The 18898-nt window shown below is 37.7% G+C and overlaps 1 protein-coding gene across 1 annotated transcript in view; it reads left to right on the top strand.

Annotated features, from left to right (window-relative positions):
* lamb2 (laminin, beta 2 (laminin S)) overlaps positions 1–18786 on the top strand; it is a 35561-nt gene extending 16775 nt beyond the window's left edge. The window contains exons 8-34 of the mRNA XM_052594457.1: positions 2307–2509; positions 2901–3021; positions 3114–3302; positions 3380–3559; positions 4282–4394; positions 4923–5002; positions 5107–5242; positions 6004–6162; positions 6251–6378; positions 7077–7206; positions 7290–7482; positions 7562–7705; positions 8206–8437; positions 8628–8791; positions 12198–12422; positions 12509–12726; positions 13681–13777; positions 13906–14278; positions 14800–14984; positions 15143–15384; positions 15572–15775; positions 15924–16068; positions 16387–16594; positions 16668–16809; positions 16901–17077; positions 17151–17310; positions 17980–18786. Coding sequence (XP_052450417.1) covers positions 2307–2509; positions 2901–3021; positions 3114–3302; positions 3380–3559; positions 4282–4394; positions 4923–5002; positions 5107–5242; positions 6004–6162; positions 6251–6378; positions 7077–7206; positions 7290–7482; positions 7562–7705; positions 8206–8437; positions 8628–8791; positions 12198–12422; positions 12509–12726; positions 13681–13777; positions 13906–14278; positions 14800–14984; positions 15143–15384; positions 15572–15775; positions 15924–16068; positions 16387–16594; positions 16668–16809; positions 16901–17077; positions 17151–17310; positions 17980–18116 — 4685 coding nt within the window. The 3' untranslated portion in view covers positions 18117–18786. The remainder of the gene's footprint in view (positions 1–2306; positions 2510–2900; positions 3022–3113; positions 3303–3379; positions 3560–4281; positions 4395–4922; positions 5003–5106; positions 5243–6003; positions 6163–6250; positions 6379–7076; positions 7207–7289; positions 7483–7561; positions 7706–8205; positions 8438–8627; positions 8792–12197; positions 12423–12508; positions 12727–13680; positions 13778–13905; positions 14279–14799; positions 14985–15142; positions 15385–15571; positions 15776–15923; positions 16069–16386; positions 16595–16667; positions 16810–16900; positions 17078–17150; positions 17311–17979) is intronic.
* The last annotated feature ends 112 nt before the right edge of the window (positions 18787–18898 follow it).

Here is an 18898-nt window from a genome sequence, read left to right as displayed (position 1 = left end):
TATGTGTAATGGTAATTTAAACATACAAATATTGCACATAGTTTTCATTCGCGCTACTACCAGACCAGTTAATTATCCGCCCGCATCCCCGCCCGTGAATTTTAGGAATGTCAAAATCCACCCGTTTCAGCCACTTTTATACGGGTACCCGACCCGTTGCAGGACTCTAGATGGCTGCATTAGCTTTGGACTTGATAAAACACAATGAACCAACACCAGCAGATGTCACGCCACTCAATTCATCACTGACTTCAGAAACTTCACACTGGACTTTGGATTCTGTGCCTCTCCAGTCTTCCTTCAGACTCCAGACCTTGATTTCCAAATGAAATGCTAAATTTACTTTCATCAGAAAAGAGGACTGTGGGCCACTGAGCAACAGTCCAGTTCTTTTTCTCCATACCACAGTTGAGATGCTTCAGATGTTATTTTCTGGTTCAGGAGTGGCTTGGTTCTAGGAATGTGACAGCTGTAGCTCTTTTCTTGAATACGTCTGAGTGTGGTGACTCCTGATGCACTGACTCCAGCTTCAGTCCACTCCTTGTGAAGCTCTCCCTAGTTCTTGAATCAGCTTTTTCTGACAATCATCCCAAGGCTGTGGTCATTCCTGTTGCTTGTGCACCTTTTCCTACCACACTTTTTCCTTCCAGTCAACTTTCTATGAATATATTTTGATACAGTATTTTGTGAATGGCCAGCTCTTTCAGCAATGACCTTCTGTGGCTTACCCTCCTTGTGATGCGTGGGTCAGGTTTTTTTCCAACCTGCGGGTCCCGCTTTTATGAAATTATTTGGCCCGCCTCAGCCCGCCCCGCAAATAAAGTAAAATGTATTTACCCGCAGGGTCCGTAGGTTAGACGACCCGTGTATCGGGGACATCATGCAAGTTACGCTGTTACGTAGGACTTTGTATTGTAACCTCAACAAAGAACCTAATAAAATATGAAAATAGATATTCCAAATATTTAATATAGGCTATAGGGAATTGCACACAACATACATGGATTTTTTTTTATTTCGTTTTTAAAGACCTGCCCCAACCCACCCCTCAAATAAAGTGACAATTTCTTTACCCAGACCAACCCGACCCACAGGTTACCCGCGGGGTCCGACCCACGCATCACTAGTACCCAGTTATACTCAAAATTAATCAAGCTAATCAAGCTCAAAATGGAATATTCTAATTTTTTCACATACATAAATGTATTATGTAAAGAAAAACTTTTATTTTGGATGCGATTAATCGCAATTAATCGTTTGACATCACTGAAAACGTAATAAAAAAATTAAAACATTTAAACATGCTATAAAATGAAAATAAAAACTGAGATTTGCTAAATAATGGAAAATAAATGTGCACTAATGTACAAACAAAATTGATTGAATTGAAACAGATTGAACAAGGTTTTGTTGGATGGTCAAACAATGTTGTTTGACCTTGATGACGCAGTGTGTGTCGAACCCAAGAACCCTCACAGTGTGTTTAGCAGAGTATGCTGATGAGGAACTTCCTGGTTCAGCTGGTCAGTGAAATATTTCCATACAGCTGTGAGTTCTCAGTCACACACAGTGTGAGTGTGTATAAATTGATCTCACACTCTCTGTGTGGCTCTCACTTTCTGTTATACTGAACATCTAGAGCATGACTGGAACAAACAGCATGTGCACAGGAGCTGCATTCGCCGATCTCTAATGATGAGATATAAGCCCCTCACACACACACATCTCCAAGATTTTCCCTGCAACTGTTTATCTTATAAATCACACAAGTCCCACTTCATTGAGTGTCTGTGAAGCGTAACAGGAATCTATCCGCCACACTTCTGTTAAAGGCCTCCACGCTCAACTGACTGCAACCTCCCACTGAGGAGCAGGCCATTGGCTCTGGGGAGAAGGGGTCAGAGGTCACGGGCTAACAGGGTTTAGGGATATTTTTTTTACAAGGGTAGGAGGGTGTTCTCATAATTGGGTGGTCGTGACTGTGTGGTTGATGATGGTTTGGTGTGATCCTGATTTTTCCCATCAACCATTGTCATTTAGGCATCATACAGTGTGCCTAAATAAATTTACCGTCACTTTTGATCAATTTAATGAATCCATGCTAAATGAAAGTATTCATTTTACTTAAATAAAAAGAAAATAAAATTTCCCAAAAACCAAACCTTTGAAAGCTAGTGCATGCCTGGTAATCTCTATAGTTTTTATGCTGTTTTCCATCCATTCTTACATCAAAAATGCCATTAGTGTCCTTGTCTTTGGTTAAAGGTCCCCTTTCCTCCACTAAACCCAATATCTTTATATTGCAGACCAGCTAAAGATCACTAATCTCCGTCTGAACTTCACCAAGCTGCACACTCTGGGTGATAACCTGCTGGACTCACGCACCGAGATCAAAGAGAAATACTACTATGCCATATATGAGCTGGTTGTCAGGGGCAACTGCTTCTGCTATGGCCACGCCTCCGAATGTGCTCCTATTGACGGCATCAGGAATGACATTGAGGGCATGGTGAGTTACTGAACTGTAGCAGGTTATGGGTAAGCATTATATATTGCTACCAAATCAGTTATCAGACAATACTGGAGATTTTTTAGATGTAATGGTTTTGTTGAATATTAGATATTTATTTGCACATGCTAATTTTCCCTATTTTTACATTTAAATTACCATTGCTGTCATTTAATAACCCCTTTTTAAGTTTTTTTTTTTTTTTAAACACACATAATTTAACACTGTTAAATGTAATCTTTAGCAAATCTCAAAATAAATATCAATTTTTCATAGTGTACATTAAAACGTAGTGATGCTTAAATTAAACACTAGCAGTGCTATATTTATATATTTATATTTAGTCTGTTTAGACAAAGCAGTATATAACTTTAACATGGACCATCTCTAGGTACACGGGAGGTGTGTGTGCAAACACAACACCAACGGACTGAACTGTGAACAGTGTGATGACTTCTATAATGACCTGCCCTGGAGACCAGCTGAGGGCCGTAACACGAATGCCTGCAAAAGTAATTATGAATGATTATAATCATGTAGCTCATAATGTGCATAGAGACATGCACTTCTTATGTCATGGTTAACACTTTCCTCTTTTTCCCAGAATGCAACTGTAACGGTCACTCCAACCAGTGTCATTTTGACATGGCGGTGTATATGGCTACAGGGAACGTCAGTGGAGGTGTGTGTGACAACTGTCTCCACAACACCATGGGTCGCAACTGTGAGACCTGTAAACCTTTTTACTATCAGGATCCAACTCGAGACATCAGAGACCCTGGAGTCTGCGTGGGTAAGGAGCTAGATACTAAACATATACATTTAAGCATTATAGAGTATATGATTGCTTTTATCTGTTCTCTCTGCTAGCCTGCGACTGTGACCCAGATGGTTCTCTGAACGGTGGCATTTGTGATGGGCATGATGACCCCTCTCTGCGTATGATCGCTGGGCAGTGCCGCTGTAAAGACAACGTCGAAGGAGCACGCTGTGATAGATGCAAGCCTGGTTTCTTTGGGCTCAGTGCTAGTGATCCTCGCGGCTGCCAACGTAAGTGCAAGCTGATACCAATTATTTAAGTTATCACTGATAACCCATAAACAGACAGAAACTTTTTTTGGTTTAAATATATTCAAAATAAAGCACAAAAAATCAGCCACCTAAATGATAAATGAATTCTGGTGTCATAACATTATAATGTACAGGATGAAGAATGGGATATTCATTTTGAGATTTGCTGAAAGTTACATTAAGTAGTGTCATTCAATGTTTAGTGTTTTTAAAGATTAATTTTAGGTGAGCGTTATATGACTGCTGAAGGTATCTAAACAAATGAAGGAAATCTAAATATAAACAGAGGAAATTCATAATGAACAATGAAAGACACAATAGCATAGATATAACTAACCATTCAAAAGTTTGGTGTCTGTTTTTTTTAATGTTCATTAAGATCAAAAATGCATTTTTCTCCAGGATGCTTTGAGGAAAAAAAACTTCAAAAGATCAGAATATATTAGAAACATAAACCTTTTATTGTTTATATAAACCTTTTGATTAATTGAATGCATCCTTACTGAAAATTATTATATTCTTTCAAAAATCGTACTATCCCCAGATTTTTGAACAGACACTTTGACATTTCAGAGCACAGTTTTTCTAGTCCATGTTAGCAAGGAGTTAAACGGCTCTGTGTCTTTTTAAAGAACATTTTTCTGGTATGTTTTTCTCTTGATACTCGATCATTCTCTGTTTCTTTCACTGGTCTACTTTAGCATGTAAATGTGACCCCAGGGGTACAGTGTCCGGTAGTTCTCAATGTGACCCTGTTAGCGGAGACTGCTTCTGCAAACGCCTTGTCACTGGACACAGCTGCAACCAATGTCTGGTAAGTAAAGCAAAAAAAAAGTTTACCTCTTTAGTAGCTTATTATTCCCCATACACCTCTGTGAGAACATTTAATAATCAGTCATCAGTTGGCATTGCATGCCTCCTGGTACCACGTATCCCCTCTACTGCGGTAACATGAGCTAAGATTGGTTGCTTTACAGTAGAGCCGTATGTCTGCATTTAGCCCAAGGGTTTATGGAGGATGGTGTAGGTTTTCACACAGCTTAAAATGGAATAAAAGGAAGAGCTGCATCCTGAAATTAGACAAGTAATAAATACCTCTAGTAGTAGAGTCATATCCACTTTATGGATATGTACCATGGTAATTCTTTTCCATTTTTGTCATGTTATTTGCTTATGGTTATTGATCAGCACTGCATGGTTTCAGAATATCATAGAATTACCATGGTTTTGCCTCAGTATTTTGAAGTTAATAATCTGAATATTAAATGTCATATTGTGGTTCATGAGTCATTTTTATTAGTATATATAACACTGGTTTGTGTTTTATGTGTATTTCCTACAGCCTGAGCACTGGGCCTTGAGTCATGACGCCAGTGGCTGCAGAGGATGTGACTGTGATGTGGGTGGAGCTACAGACAACCAGTCAGTATTTTTTTTTGTTTATGGGGATTCAGGCTGTTGGCAGTTTTTGTATTAATAATATGAAACTTAATTATAATAAAAAATGGTGTGCTTTGCGTCTGAAGATGCTCAATGGAAACAGGCCAGTGTCACTGTCGGAGTCACATGATTGGTCGCCAGTGTACCCAAGTGGAGTCTAGTTATTTCTTCATGGCCCTCGACCACTACATGTACGAGGCTGAAAATGCCAAACTGGGTCAAGTAAGTGCGGAAATGGGACAAACAAGAAGATATTTGCTTTGTTTTTAGCCCCGTGTATTCTGTCTGATAACTATGGAAGCCCGTTTCTGCCACAGAGTAAAACTAAAAAAGGTAATTGCAAGTTTTTATCTCACAAATCAGACTTTTGTTTTCTGAAAATTGCATAATGCAAACTTATAATTATAATTATAACTTTTTAATCTCGTAATTCTGACTTTATTTCTCAGAATTATGAGTTTAAATCTTTTACAGTATTGAGGGAAAATGTGAAAATTGCAAGATGTAAACTCGTAATTGCAAGAAAAAATTTCAGAATTGTAAGATAAAAAGTAAGGTAAAAAAATTACCTTTTTTTTTTTTATTCAGTGACAGAAGTGGGCTTCCATAGATGACGTATTTACAGTACTTGTCAGTTTCTTGCCAGTTAACTTTCTTCATCAAGCAACAGAACAAATATTTCAAAGATGTTTTAAAATATCAAAGGCATGACAAGTGTCAAAAGGAAAGAAACACAGATGTCATCCAAAGATATTATAATCAAATATTTATTGGGGCCGATATAATAATTATTTAATATGAATAAATATTACAATAAAAAAAGAAATATACATTTTAAATATAAAAAAATATAAAAATGTTAAATAAATAATAATTCTCCACTAAAATCAGTTTTAAGTGCAAGTGAATTCATACAACATTATAAGGTACAGTAAAAAAAAAAAAAAAAAAGATATATTCATTTTGAGATTTGATATTTATAGGGCTCTGCATTTGAGGAGAGAGAGTACCAGCCGGGCCGTCCCGTCTCCTGGACAGGCACTGGGTTTGCACGGGCTCCTGAAGGTGGAACCTTGGAGTTTGCCATTAACAATATTCCACATTCTATGGAATATGACGTCCTCCTTCGCTATGAGCTTCAGGTAGATTAAATGTCTTCTCAATGCCTTCATAGACTACTCAGAGTAGTGTGTTATGGGTGTACTCATGTGCGTTAATGTGCTTTTAAAGATGCCACGGGACTGGGAGGAGGTCCGTGTAATGGTGATTAGACCTGGCCCTATACCTACCAGCAGTCCATGTGGAAATACCATCCCTGCAGATGATCTGCTAACTGTCTCGCTCCCATCTGGTGCCAGGTTGGTGAAACACATGTACAAATGTTTTAAGGGTCAGTTCATCCATGTCAGTAATGTTTACCCTCAAGTTGTTCTTTCGTTCTTCCGTGGACTATAATAAAAGACATTTTAAAGAATGTTTGAACTGTTTTTGCCCATATAATGAAAGTCAGTGGAGTCCAAAACAACACAGGATCTCATTGACTTTCATTACATAGACAAAATATCAGTCAAAATCTATCTATCTGTCCGTCCGTCCGTCTGTCTGTCTGTCTATTTATTTTTACTTAAATTTTTTTTACTTTTTACTTTTTGTTCCAAACAAGAAATAAAATCATAGACGTTTCTAACATCATTAGGGTGAGAAATTGATGTACGTTATTTTTTGGTGGACTATCCCTTTAAGAAATCCAAGTAATGTTTATTTTTTCGCTTTTGCATCCCAAAATCTTCTGTTTTGTTTTGCTTATAACACAGATTTAATCATGTATTTTTTAGTTTGTTTGATTTTCTTTCTTTTGTTTTTATTGTTGCTGCTTGGTTTGATTATTGTTTGGTTTCAATGTTTTTTTTATTTGTTTCTTTGTTTTTCTTTCTCTTTTTTTTTCTCGTTACGTTTTGATGTTTGTTTTTTGTTATTGCTTTTTTGTTTCTTTATTAATCATTGATTTATGTATTTATTGCTTTCTGTCTTCCTGTCTTCTGATGCGTTGCTACAGGTTTGTGGTTCTTCCTCAGCCGGTGTGTTTGGAGAAAGGAGTGAGTTACAAACTGCGTGTGGAGTTTATCCGTTATGCTGACAGGAACAGCATCATTACCTCGACTAATGCCTTTGTACTTGCTGACTCTGTAAGCATCAATCTGATTTTATTCAGCTCTTACGAAGTCTTCATGTTCTGTGTAATTTTGACTTGTTCTCTTCACCTCCCCAGATTGCCCTTCTCCCTCGTTACTCTTCTCTAGACATGTTTACCGCGGGAGACCCCGCCTCCGTCGCACGAAAGCAGAGCTACGAGCGTTATCGCTGCCACGAGACTGCCAAGAGTGTGTCTCGTCCACAGATGAGTGAAGTGTGTGCTAAACTCATCACCAGCATGTCTGCCCTCATTAACGACGGCGCACTGCGTGAGTGTCAGCAGAGGTCTGTGATGGGAATGTTGGGGTTTGTTTTCACTTGTTCATGTTGTTATTAATGATCCCACAGCTTGTGAGTGCGATCCTCAGGGTTCACTCATCTCGGAGTGTGATGTCCGTGGGGGTCAGTGCCGGTGCAGGCCCAACATATCAGGCCTGCGCTGTGATAAATGTGCACCAGGAGCTTACGGCTTTGGCCCTTCTGGATGCAAACGTAAGACAAATATTTTCCCTGCTGTGGTACATTAGTAACATTTTGATAAAATTCCTCTTTGTGTGTTCTTCTTTGTATTTTTCCCCTTTTTTTCATTTGTTTTTTTTGTTCTGTTATATTTATTAGTTTTTTTATATCTTTCTTTTTTGTTATATATTTATATTTTGTTTTGTTTTATTTTATTATTATTATTATTATTTTCATTTTTGTTTGTTTCTTTTGTTTGTTTTTTATTTCTTTAGTTTTTACTGTTGCTGTTGCTTTTTATTTGCTTGTTTCTATTTGTTTGTTGATTATTTTTATTTATTTTTGTTTCCTATTTTTTTTTTTTTTTATTTTGTATTATTTGCGTGTTTTTTGTTGCATTTCTGTTTGTTTGTTTTTTGTTTCTTGCTTTTATATCCCTCATGTCTTTCTTTCTTTCTTTCTTCCTTTCTTTCTTTCTTTCTTTCTTTCTTTCTTTCTGTCTGTCATTAATTGTTATCTGTCTTTATCTTCAGTTTGTGAATGTAGTTTGGAGGGCTCCCAGAGCCGATTCTGTGACCAGTACTCAGGACAGTGTCCATGTCGGGCCGGTGCATTTGGTCAGCGCTGTGATGGTTGTCAAGCTGGACACTGGGGCTTCCCAAACTGCAGGCTGTGTGAATGCAATGGACATGCTGACGAATGCCACCAAAGGACTGGAGCCTGTATCAACTGCAGAAGCAACACAGCAGGGGATAAATGTGACAGGTACAAGGGGCAAAAAGACAGACATTCTCCACATTTTAAGCTGTATAGTTAAACGGATAATAATTATCATTAGAGGACACTTAAAGATATTTGAGAATCTTTTAAAGTTTACCGGCAAACAGTGAAAAGGGTTGATTTTTCTTGAATGCTCCGCTGCCTGAGCTAATGTAATAAATACCTCTTTTCACAGGTGTGCTAATGGTTACTATGGAAACCCAGCTCTAGGTTTAGGGAGTCTGTGTCGGCCCTGCCCCTGTCCTGAGGGCCCCAACAGCGGACGCCACTTTGCCGCCTCTTGTTACCAAGACAACCGCAGCAAACAGGTGGTCTGCAACTGCAACCAGGGTTACACAGGTATTTTTAACCACAGAATTTTCTTTCCTTCCACAGATGGATGGAATCAAATTAATTAAGATGAGGTCTGGGTCATGTGCAGTTGCATTTTTTGCATACATGCAATGGGAGATTGTAGACATCCCATATTAATAAGTGCTTTATAGTGCTATTTAACACCCCGAGTCCAAAAAGGAACGTAATCAGAGATAAAGGCCACTGTCACTCTGATCAGCCAGTGCAGTGATCATGTGTGTTATCTCCTGTCCCCTCCTCAACTGGACACAGGGATGGTAAAGCGCTCTGCAGGGGCAGTCCTCAAGCGTGAGTAACCATAGAGACCCCCCCCCCCACACACACACACGCACACACCTCTGCTGCCCAACCTCCATCACCCATCCCGTCCCATCCCTCCCTAGTGCATGGCTCATGCACTTCACACCTTGCATGTACATTTGCAGAACCCTTTTAAACTGCACCAAGAGCAGTCGCATGGGACTGAGCAGTGTGAAATTAAATGGTAATAATTAAATGCTTACTTAAAATGCCTTCTCTCTCATATTAAGCACTAGGAACAGTGTTTATTTAAATGCAGAGTCTTAAAGGGATAGTTCCCCCAAAAATGAAACTTTTGTCATTTATAACCTTCATGTCAGTCTAAAACCACAAGACCTTTCAGAACACAAATTAAGATATTTTTGATGGAATCTGAGAGAGTTCTGACTCTGCATAGACAACAATGAAACTACCACATTTATGGCCCAGAAGGGGAGTGAGGACATGGGTGTAAAATATGCAGGGTACCCCCCCCCCCCAATTTTAATAAAACTTAAATTTGCCCCTCACACCTTTTTCGGGGGATGTGTGTTGATGTAGAATAGATCTAGCAATGGCCAGTGTTAATAAATCTAGATTTAAACTCAAAGAAACAAGATAGTCTATGTATGACCCAACTATTTATTCATATGAGACGATCTGAACCTTACGGAGCACAAAACACTCTCATTCAGTGAATGTTTCAATCATACTCGAATACAGAGGACGTTCTTGCTTAGAAAGTCCAAAACTGGCTCATAGAAGTAATAACTTATGACGTGCAGGAAATCCCTAAAATGAGCCCCTTAACCCTTTCTGGGCTGTGAACGTGATAGTTGCGTTGCTGTCTGTACAGGGTCAGAAAGCTCTGGGATTTCATGTGTGTAAAGTTCTGGGCCGGGTTTCCCGATAACGATTGATCTTAGCGCTTAACCCTCAAAGGCTGATTTAGCCACCCGCGGCTAAAAATAACTGTTATTCTTTAATGTTTAATAACTTTTGAACCGCTAATCCAATCTGAACGCTTTAAAAAGTGATGTAAAGAAGAGATTCTCCACATTTCGGAGATATCCTATTTTATTTTGGATATTCATCGGCGCAGTAGTGTATGTGAGTGCGTCATCGCATTTTGACAACATTGATTCGTCAGAAACCAATGCTTTCGTTCCTCTGAGCCAAACAGAAATAATTGTTGACGCTTTGTCCCACCCCTGTGCCCAGATTGGTTCAAACTGTCCCATATTTAAACAATAAGTAGTCTTTTGAACTACTACTTAACATATTGCTTTAGAAAATGAACGAAAACGAAGTGAAAGTAAAGTCTGTCGTGAGTGCTTGAATACAAACACACAATAACACATTTGCATGAGAAAATTCTCTGAAAAAGCACAAAAAAAACACACGACAGAGAACTTTGACATAAAACAAATCAAAAACAAGGATGAAACAGTGGTACATATCTGATAAAGCACTGGAATTTATCCCGCTAAAATCGATTACAGATTACAGCCAATGGATCGATCATTTATATTATGTATATTATGTATACTAAGTAAATCATTATATAGTTATACAGTTCATAAAGATAGTTGCACAATTTTTTTTTCAGTTGCACTCTGAATATTTCTCACTCATTTTGTGTGTAGTTTGTGAATCATTGGCACTCTTTTTGCAGCTACTTTGCAGCCTATTAGCCTTTTTCTCTGCTAATGCCACATCCTCTAAAATCCTCGTTTATAAAACTTCCCCCCCTTTGTAGATACTTGTTTGCTGTTTAAATTTGGTCTTGGTTGTCCTAATTCTATCCTTATTGTTACAAGGAATGAATGGTTTTTCTTTCAATGACACGGAAAAAATACGTTAGCACGTTGGTGCGAGCCGTCTCGGAACTCATTGAGATTACATTGCTGTGTCTGCAGTTCGAAAAAAATGATCTTTGAATGGAAGTCAATGAGAGCACTCGGGGGATTCTCAGTTCGACAGAAATCGCCCAAAAAGGGTCGGTACTACACAAAACGCGACTCGCCACTGATTGGACTATTTAGAGGCAGCATAAACAGTCTAGAATAGTGAAAGCTAGCATAACACTGTGGTTGAATGTAAAAAAATAAAAAATAAAAATGCATCCCTTTCCTTTGCTGGTGCGTTGCCCAATCGCCCTAATGGAGAAACCGCCACTGTTCTATTCTGTTCTATTCTATTCTATTCTACTCTATCACTAGATGTAAGTGCTTCTCTGTTCCTTTGCCAGCATTTGAGCCTGAGAAGCAGACATCTGTCTCTATATAGCTCTTGGCTGCAAAGACATATGAACATAGCAACAGAGTGAATCAGAGCTTCCTGTTTAGACAAAATTCAAATGACAGCTTCAGTATTGTGTCAGATCTGTTAATGTAAAACATTTTCACTGTGTTTTGTACCTCTACACTCAGACTGTCGAGTGTATTATGATTTGGCATTAAGATTACATTTTCAAGAAATCTTCTGGAGAGTCATTTTTCATAATTTATGAGTTATGTTATTTTTATTGTTAGTCTGCATTCTTAGAGCTTTACATTAAGATTTTTTATGTGTGCACTTGCATCCTTTAAATATTAATTTGAATAATAATTCAATTAATAAATTCATGAATTTAATTTCATAACTGAACATTTTTCTACTATTTAAAAAACAATGTCCCATATTGCTGGTATTTTAACACCAAGCCACCAATAATGATTTCCATCCAATTTCCACCTTTTCTATTAGATATGTGAACCTTATTTTGTTTATCTTAATGATGTAGTTAAAGTTTTACTCGATAACCCTATTAAATAAACTGTGCAGGTTATATGGAAAAATTCTTTATTTCAAGAAAGCTGGATTTTCCAGCTGTGACCGTTTTAATGCTATTCTCTTGAAGGAAATATTATGAAATGCAGTTCAGTATTAAAAATGTCCATCAAATGTATTAAAGTCATTTTTCTTTTAATTTTTGATTTCACTGATGCTTTATCAAGTCATTTGCTCTGTTTAGTTGTAACATGGGAATACATTTTTTTTTTTTTTTTTTATGATATATCATCAAATTTTATTTTCATGCAACTAAATGCCTTCTTTCTCCCTCAACCAGGTCCACGATGTGATGAATGTGCTTCGGGTTATTACGGCGACCCCTCTAAGCCCGGTGGACGGTGCCAACCTTGTCGTTGCAGTAACAACATCGACCTATCAGACCCTGAGGCATGTGACAAGCGCACTGGCCAGTGTCTCAAGTGCCTGTACAACACTGAAGGACCGGACTGTGGCGTGTGCAAGAGCGGATACTATGGAGATGCTTCCCGCCGCAACTGCCGGAGTGAGTTTACCTGGGTCTTACATTACTTTTCTATATTACAGTGCTCTATTAATATAATAAACATATCAACACTTTCACCCACCCAGAGTGCACGTGCAACTTCTTGGGCACGGAGCGCAGTCAGTGTCTGTCTCGAGATGATTGTGTGTGCCAGCGTGCCACAGGACAGTGTCAGTGTCTGCCTCACGTTATTGGACAAACCTGTGATCACTGTGCACCCAATTACTGGAACCTGGCGAGTGGACGAGGCTGTGAGCCCTGTGGATGTGACCCCAACAATGCCTACACATCTGCCTGTAACGAGGTACTGCTGGCTCGCAAATACACATTCAATATATACAATAAGAAATGTCAAATTCAGTATGGTTTAAACTGATGTTAAGTGACATTAGTGTAAACATTTATAATGGTATAAATGTTTTTTTTATTTTAAATAAATTATGTTCTTTTGAACTTTCTCTTCATTAAAGGAAATGTCCTAAAAAGGCTTCTATTAAAATACTAGGCAGCACAACACAGTCTTTAACACAGATAATAATAAATGATTTCTGAAGGATCATGTTACACTAAAGACTGAAGTAATGGTGCTGAAAATTCAGCTTTCCCATCACAGAAATAATTTACATTTTAAAATATATTACAATAGAAAACAATTATTTTAAACTGCAATAATATTTCACAATAGTACTCTGTTTTACTGTATCAAATAAATGTGTCCTTGATGAGCATAAGAGACATCTTTTAAAAAAAAAACCTTGCAGGCTACGAACTTTCAAATGGTAGTGTTTATTTATTTATTTATTTACAATACAGTATTTTAGATTTTACACAAAGACAGATAGGGGATACAGTAAGTAGACTAAATCTAAAAAAAACTTGGCTTATCTACTATTAAAATTCTGGCCAATATAGAGCAATTCTATTTTTTTGAAAATGGATGATTTTAAAATTCTATGTTGTTTTGTTTAACTAAACGAAATACTAAAAGTGAATTGAGGCACAACATTATAATGCATCATGAAAAATAGAACTACACGAAAGATTATATTTAACAGTGTTATACAATTTTAAGTGAATATGAGATGATGGAAAAAATATCTGAATGTAAAAATAGGAGATATTAGTATAAATAATTAAATGTCCATAAAAAAAAAATCTCTAACCAATATGGTATCCATATATTTTTCCTCCCTAGTTTCAACACCCCATCAGTAATCTTAAATATTGCCATCCTCTTTTTGAACCCAAATTGATACAGTTCACAGGACAGTGCCAGTGCCGTGTTGGGTTTGGAGGGAAGACCTGTAAAGACTGCCAGGAGAACCACTGGGGTGACCCAAGAGTACTGTGCCGAGGTACCATAATACTTTCAGAGCAGTCCATAACATCTGTAATGTTAATGTAACACTGTTCATCATTTTGTGATTCACAATTAATCATAATTCCCCAAATCCCATTGTTTTGGTTACTTCTCTCCCTACAGCATGTGACTGCGACCCCCGGGGCATCGAGTCATCTCAGTGCAACCGTGTGACTGGTCACTGCGTGTGCCAGCAGGGAGTTTCTGGCGTCCGCTGTGATCAGTGTGCCCGTGGTTTCTCCGGCACCTTCCCTGAATGCAAACCTTGCCACCAGTGCTTTGGGGACTGGGACCGCATCGTTCAGGATCTGGCAACCAGAACCAAAGCTCTCACAGATCGAGCCAAGGAGCTTCAGACCACTGGCTTGACTCGAGCCTTTGAGAGAAGATTTAAGGAGTTGGAAGACATGCTGGCACAAGCGCGGGACATTGTTAACGCCCGCAATGCCACTGCTGAGGCTGTGACCACTCTGATGGGCATGATCGAGGACCTCAGGTAAACTTTGGTTAGAAAAGGCACAGACCCCTACATTTTTGTATATTGCTTGAAAGTCTCTAGTTGAGAGTTTTAGAAGTTAGGGAGAAGATTACTTGAGTAATTTTACTTATTTACTATATTATTATTATTATTGGGAATATTTGTTGAGAATTGAGAATTTATATTTAAAATTACATATGGGCATTATTGAAATAAATAAAGAATTTTCATAAAAAATGCTTTTCATACTTGTATTACTAAGATAAATAAATAATTGTAACTTGAACCTTTAATACAGTTTATTTTACATTTTTGTAAAATAATTAGATGGCATTATATTAAATAAATTACAGTTTTTATTAGATAAATAATATTTAAGTAATTCATTTAGATCTTTATGAGAATGAGAATAAATATACCTACCTCCTTACCTAAACTTTCACATAAATATGAATTAAGTATAATTTCAGATTTGACCATTTTCTTACTTTTTCCCCCCTTGTTGGAGATGAGTTTGGTCAGCTGTTTTTCTCTGTCAGAGCTCAGATCGGTGAGACCACGGACACACTGAACCAGCTGGAGGGAGACCTGACCGCTGTGCAGGACAGCAACTATGAAGCCAGTAATGCATTGAGTACCCTGGAGAGAGAAGCAAAAGAACTCAACCTGAACTCCGATCAGCTCAACCGTCAGCTTGACATCCTTAAGAACTCCAACTTCTTGGGTTAGTCACTGATTCTGTATCACTGGAAATAAAATGCACTTACATTGCCCCAGTTATATGCAAAACAAGTGGCATTTATTCATTATTATCTTCCAGAGAACAATCCAGTGACTGATCAAACTAGGAAAGCATGCTATTAATGTGCTATTTTTCCTCAGGTGCATATGACAGCATCCGGGCCTCGTACAACAGGTCACGTGATGCAGAGCACCGTGCCAACAGATCTACCACTGACACTCCCAGCACAGTGAGCCAATCGGCAGACACCCGCAAGAAAACAGAGCGACTGATCGCCCAAAAGAGAGATGATTTTAACCGCAAAAATGCTGCCAACAAACGTACACTCACAGACTTAAATGCCAAAGCTCAGAATTTGGACATGAAGAAAATCAATGAAAAGGTACATTGTCTCAACAAATATAAAAATATAACAGTTACAAGAATGTGTAGTCAATTTAAAAGTATTATTTAAAGTATGTATTTAAAATATAAAATCATTGTTTTTTATAATATGAAAAAAAATTAGGAATCGTTTAATATATATGATTTTATTTTACTTTAAAGCTGTTGTTTTATTGTTTTTGTAGGTATGTGGAGCACCGGGGGATGCTCCATGTGTGGACAGTCCTTGTGGCGGTGCTGGCTGTCGTGATGATGAAGGAAAGCACCACTGTGGTGGTCTGAACTGCAATGGAGCTGTCGCAGTGGCCAACAATGCCCTGGACAGATCCAAGCATGCAGAAAAAGAGCTGGATAAAGCTATGGGAGTAATGGAGGAGCTTTTTAAGCAGGTAGAGACACAATTATGAATTATTGTGTCCAGTGACTAGCATGATCAGAGCATTTCCAGAGCTGTCAATTCCTTTTGTGACTTCACATTCTCCAGAAAGTGTTCAGTCTTTTCTCTGAATCTTATGTTGTCTTGACGCTCTTATTAAGGTGGCAGACGCTAAGACCAAGGCTCAGGAAGCTAAGGATAAAGCCCAGGCGGCTCTGGAAAAAGCTAGTGATATCAAAAACAAGGTGGATCATTCTAACGACGACCTGAGGGACCTCATCAAACAAATTCGTGAATTCCTCATGCGTGAGTTTTAATTATGTTATATTATCCATACTTTTTTTATTATACATTTTTTATATTATATTATATTATATTATATTATATTATATTATATTATATAAAAAATTAGCTGAAGGAATAAGAAAATAAAACACATAAAACACTACTCTTGTACTAATTAAAATCACATTTTCCAAAACATCCATCAATAATAATCAGATTTTCAAACATTTTGATAACATTTCATATGTTAAATTCCTTCTCTCATTTGTTATTCCTTCTCCTAGAATTTGAACTTGACTTCTTTTGAGCTCATTTAGATGTCATGTTGTATATTTGCAGAGGAGGGGGCAGATCCTGACAGCATCGAGGCGGTGGCCAATCGGGTGCTGGAGCTGTCAATCCCAGCTTCTCCCCGGCAGATTCAACACCTCGCAGATGAGATTAAAGACCGTGTCAAGAGCCTGTCCAATGTGGACGCCATTCTGGAACAGACCCAGAATGACGTCCGCAAAGCAGAGCAGCTGCTGCTGGATGCCAAGAAGGCCAGGTGACTATCTGCACATCTGGTATTTTGCACATCACTTTGTAAATGTAAATGCAAATCTGTTCTTTCACTCTAGGAATAAGGCGGAGGGAGTGAAGAGCACAGCTGAGAGTGTGAAAAAGGCCCTGAATGATGCCGGCAGGGCTCAGGCAGCTGCAGAAAAAGCCATTCAGAAAGCTAGAAAAGACATCGGCTTAACTCAGAACCGACTAGCACAGGTAAAACAACTGTAATTAGAAATAACTTGAATTTTTATGGTCCTAAATTGATTAGTTTTGACCACAAGTGCTCTTAAAAATCCTTCTGAAGATCCAGTCAGAGACCACAGCTCGTGAGAGAGATCTTGATGATGCCATGGACAGACTGGGAGATCTGGGACGCCAAATAGAGGCTTTAAAAACCAAACGTGCCAACAACAGCCTCGACGCAGCCCGGGCAGAGGAGACGGCCACTATGGCCCGGGACAAGGCCAATGAAGCTAAAGAGGTGTGTGGCAGTCATTTGTGTGTCACTGAGTGTCATGTTGACCAGAATTGACTGACGTTATTGTCTGTTTTAGATCCTGGACGGCGAGCTGTCGGATAAGTATCGTACCGTTCAGGGTCTGATGGATAATAAGGCAAAAACAATGCAGGATGCCAAGCAGAAAGCAGAGCGCCTGAGAGATGAAGCCAAGGAGCTGCTAAGGGATGCCCAGGATAAACTACAGAGGCTGGCGGGTAAGTGTGTGAGAGACACACAGAGAACTGGAAGACGTTCTTACAATTCAGTTTTCTGTTTTAATTTGTTTTTTGAATTTGGAAAACCCTGTTCAGTTTAGTCAGAAAAGCGTATTAGTTACAGTATTTATTACAGAAAAGTTTTACCTTTTATATTATCAGCATTGAATTGAAAGATTAACATGAAAATCAGTATTTCTTTGTATTTGGTTTGTCCCTTTTTTTGCTTTAAAAAAAAAATAATAAACTGTATGTGTTTCTTAAATATACATTTAAAAATATTTATTAAATACATATTATATAATTAAGTATTTTATGTCGTAAAATAAATTCTGTGTAATAATTATATATATATATATATATATATATATATATATATATATATATATATATATATATATATATATATATATATATATATATATATATATATATATATATATATATATATATAATTTTTATTTATAATTTATAAATATTTACATTTTATGTTATATGTTATTTTATGTTATGTTTTATGTTACAAAAAACAAATTAAGCATTCCTTCAAGTAACTGCAAAACATAAACTGCCCTCTTGTGGAGATAAGTAGGACTGACCTTGGAAGGCATTCATTGTTTTATTTCCTTGTAATTCTGACCTGGTTTTGTTGTTGTTTCGCATACACAGAGCTTGAAAAGGACTATGAGGAGAATCAGAAGGTATTGGAAGGAAAAGCCAGGCAGCTGGATGGCCTGGAAGATAAAATGAAGGCAATCCTGAATGCAATCAATAAGCAGATTCAGATCTACAACACCTGTCAATAATCGGTCACAGGAAGGAAAGCACAACAGCTGGACTGCTGCTGTCTCTGAAAGTTCACTACTGTCTGAAAGGATCTGTGTTTTGACTCTTTTTCCAAGGCTGCTACAGTTTTTGCCAACAAACCTACTACAAGAGGATGCCAAACTGCCACCAGACGCGATGTCTGGAACAAATGTTGTTTTAATGAAGGGCTACTGTTATAACAACACTAAATTAACCTGTTTTCATTCTGGAACTGAATGCAATGCAGATGTTACATGGTGTGTCTTGTACGGCAGAGCAGTATTCTACTTTCTTGGTATTATGTGCTTGTAAAATTCTGAATACTGTATGATGAAGATACTGAGTTTGCTTGAATGTAAGAGACACTGAATCATGGCACAGAAGTTTTATTGTATAGATTTTCTGCTTGCCCTTTTTCTTTTAAAACTGGTATAGCTTGCTACTTTATTAACATTTGTTTTCTAATGAGAAACATACATTCGTTGTCTTTTGAGAAATTAGTTTCTATAATGGGCTGAATATCCATCTGAGAAATTACAGTAAAAGACAATGTTAAAATGAGTTGTCCATTTAGAGTCATTGGTTGTGTATCATGAACACTGATGTACACCCGTGTTTCTTCTCATGATAAATAATACAAATAAATAATATCCATGTGTGATTTCTGTACATTGTCTGTTTGATTGTTTGCCTGTTACATTTAACCCTAATAATAATATACGAGGAACAAACCATTAAAAAGTTAAAAACATAAAGGCTTTCAGCTCCATCTGTTGACGTC

The sequence above is a fragment of the Carassius gibelio genome, chromosome B23, assembly GCF_023724105.1.
Source record: "Carassius gibelio isolate Cgi1373 ecotype wild population from Czech Republic chromosome B23, carGib1.2-hapl.c, whole genome shotgun sequence".
NCBI lineage: Eukaryota > Metazoa > Chordata > Actinopteri > Cypriniformes > Cyprinidae > Carassius > Carassius gibelio.
Note: the sequence above shows the minus strand (reverse complement) of the source record. Positions and strands in the feature narration are given on the sequence as shown.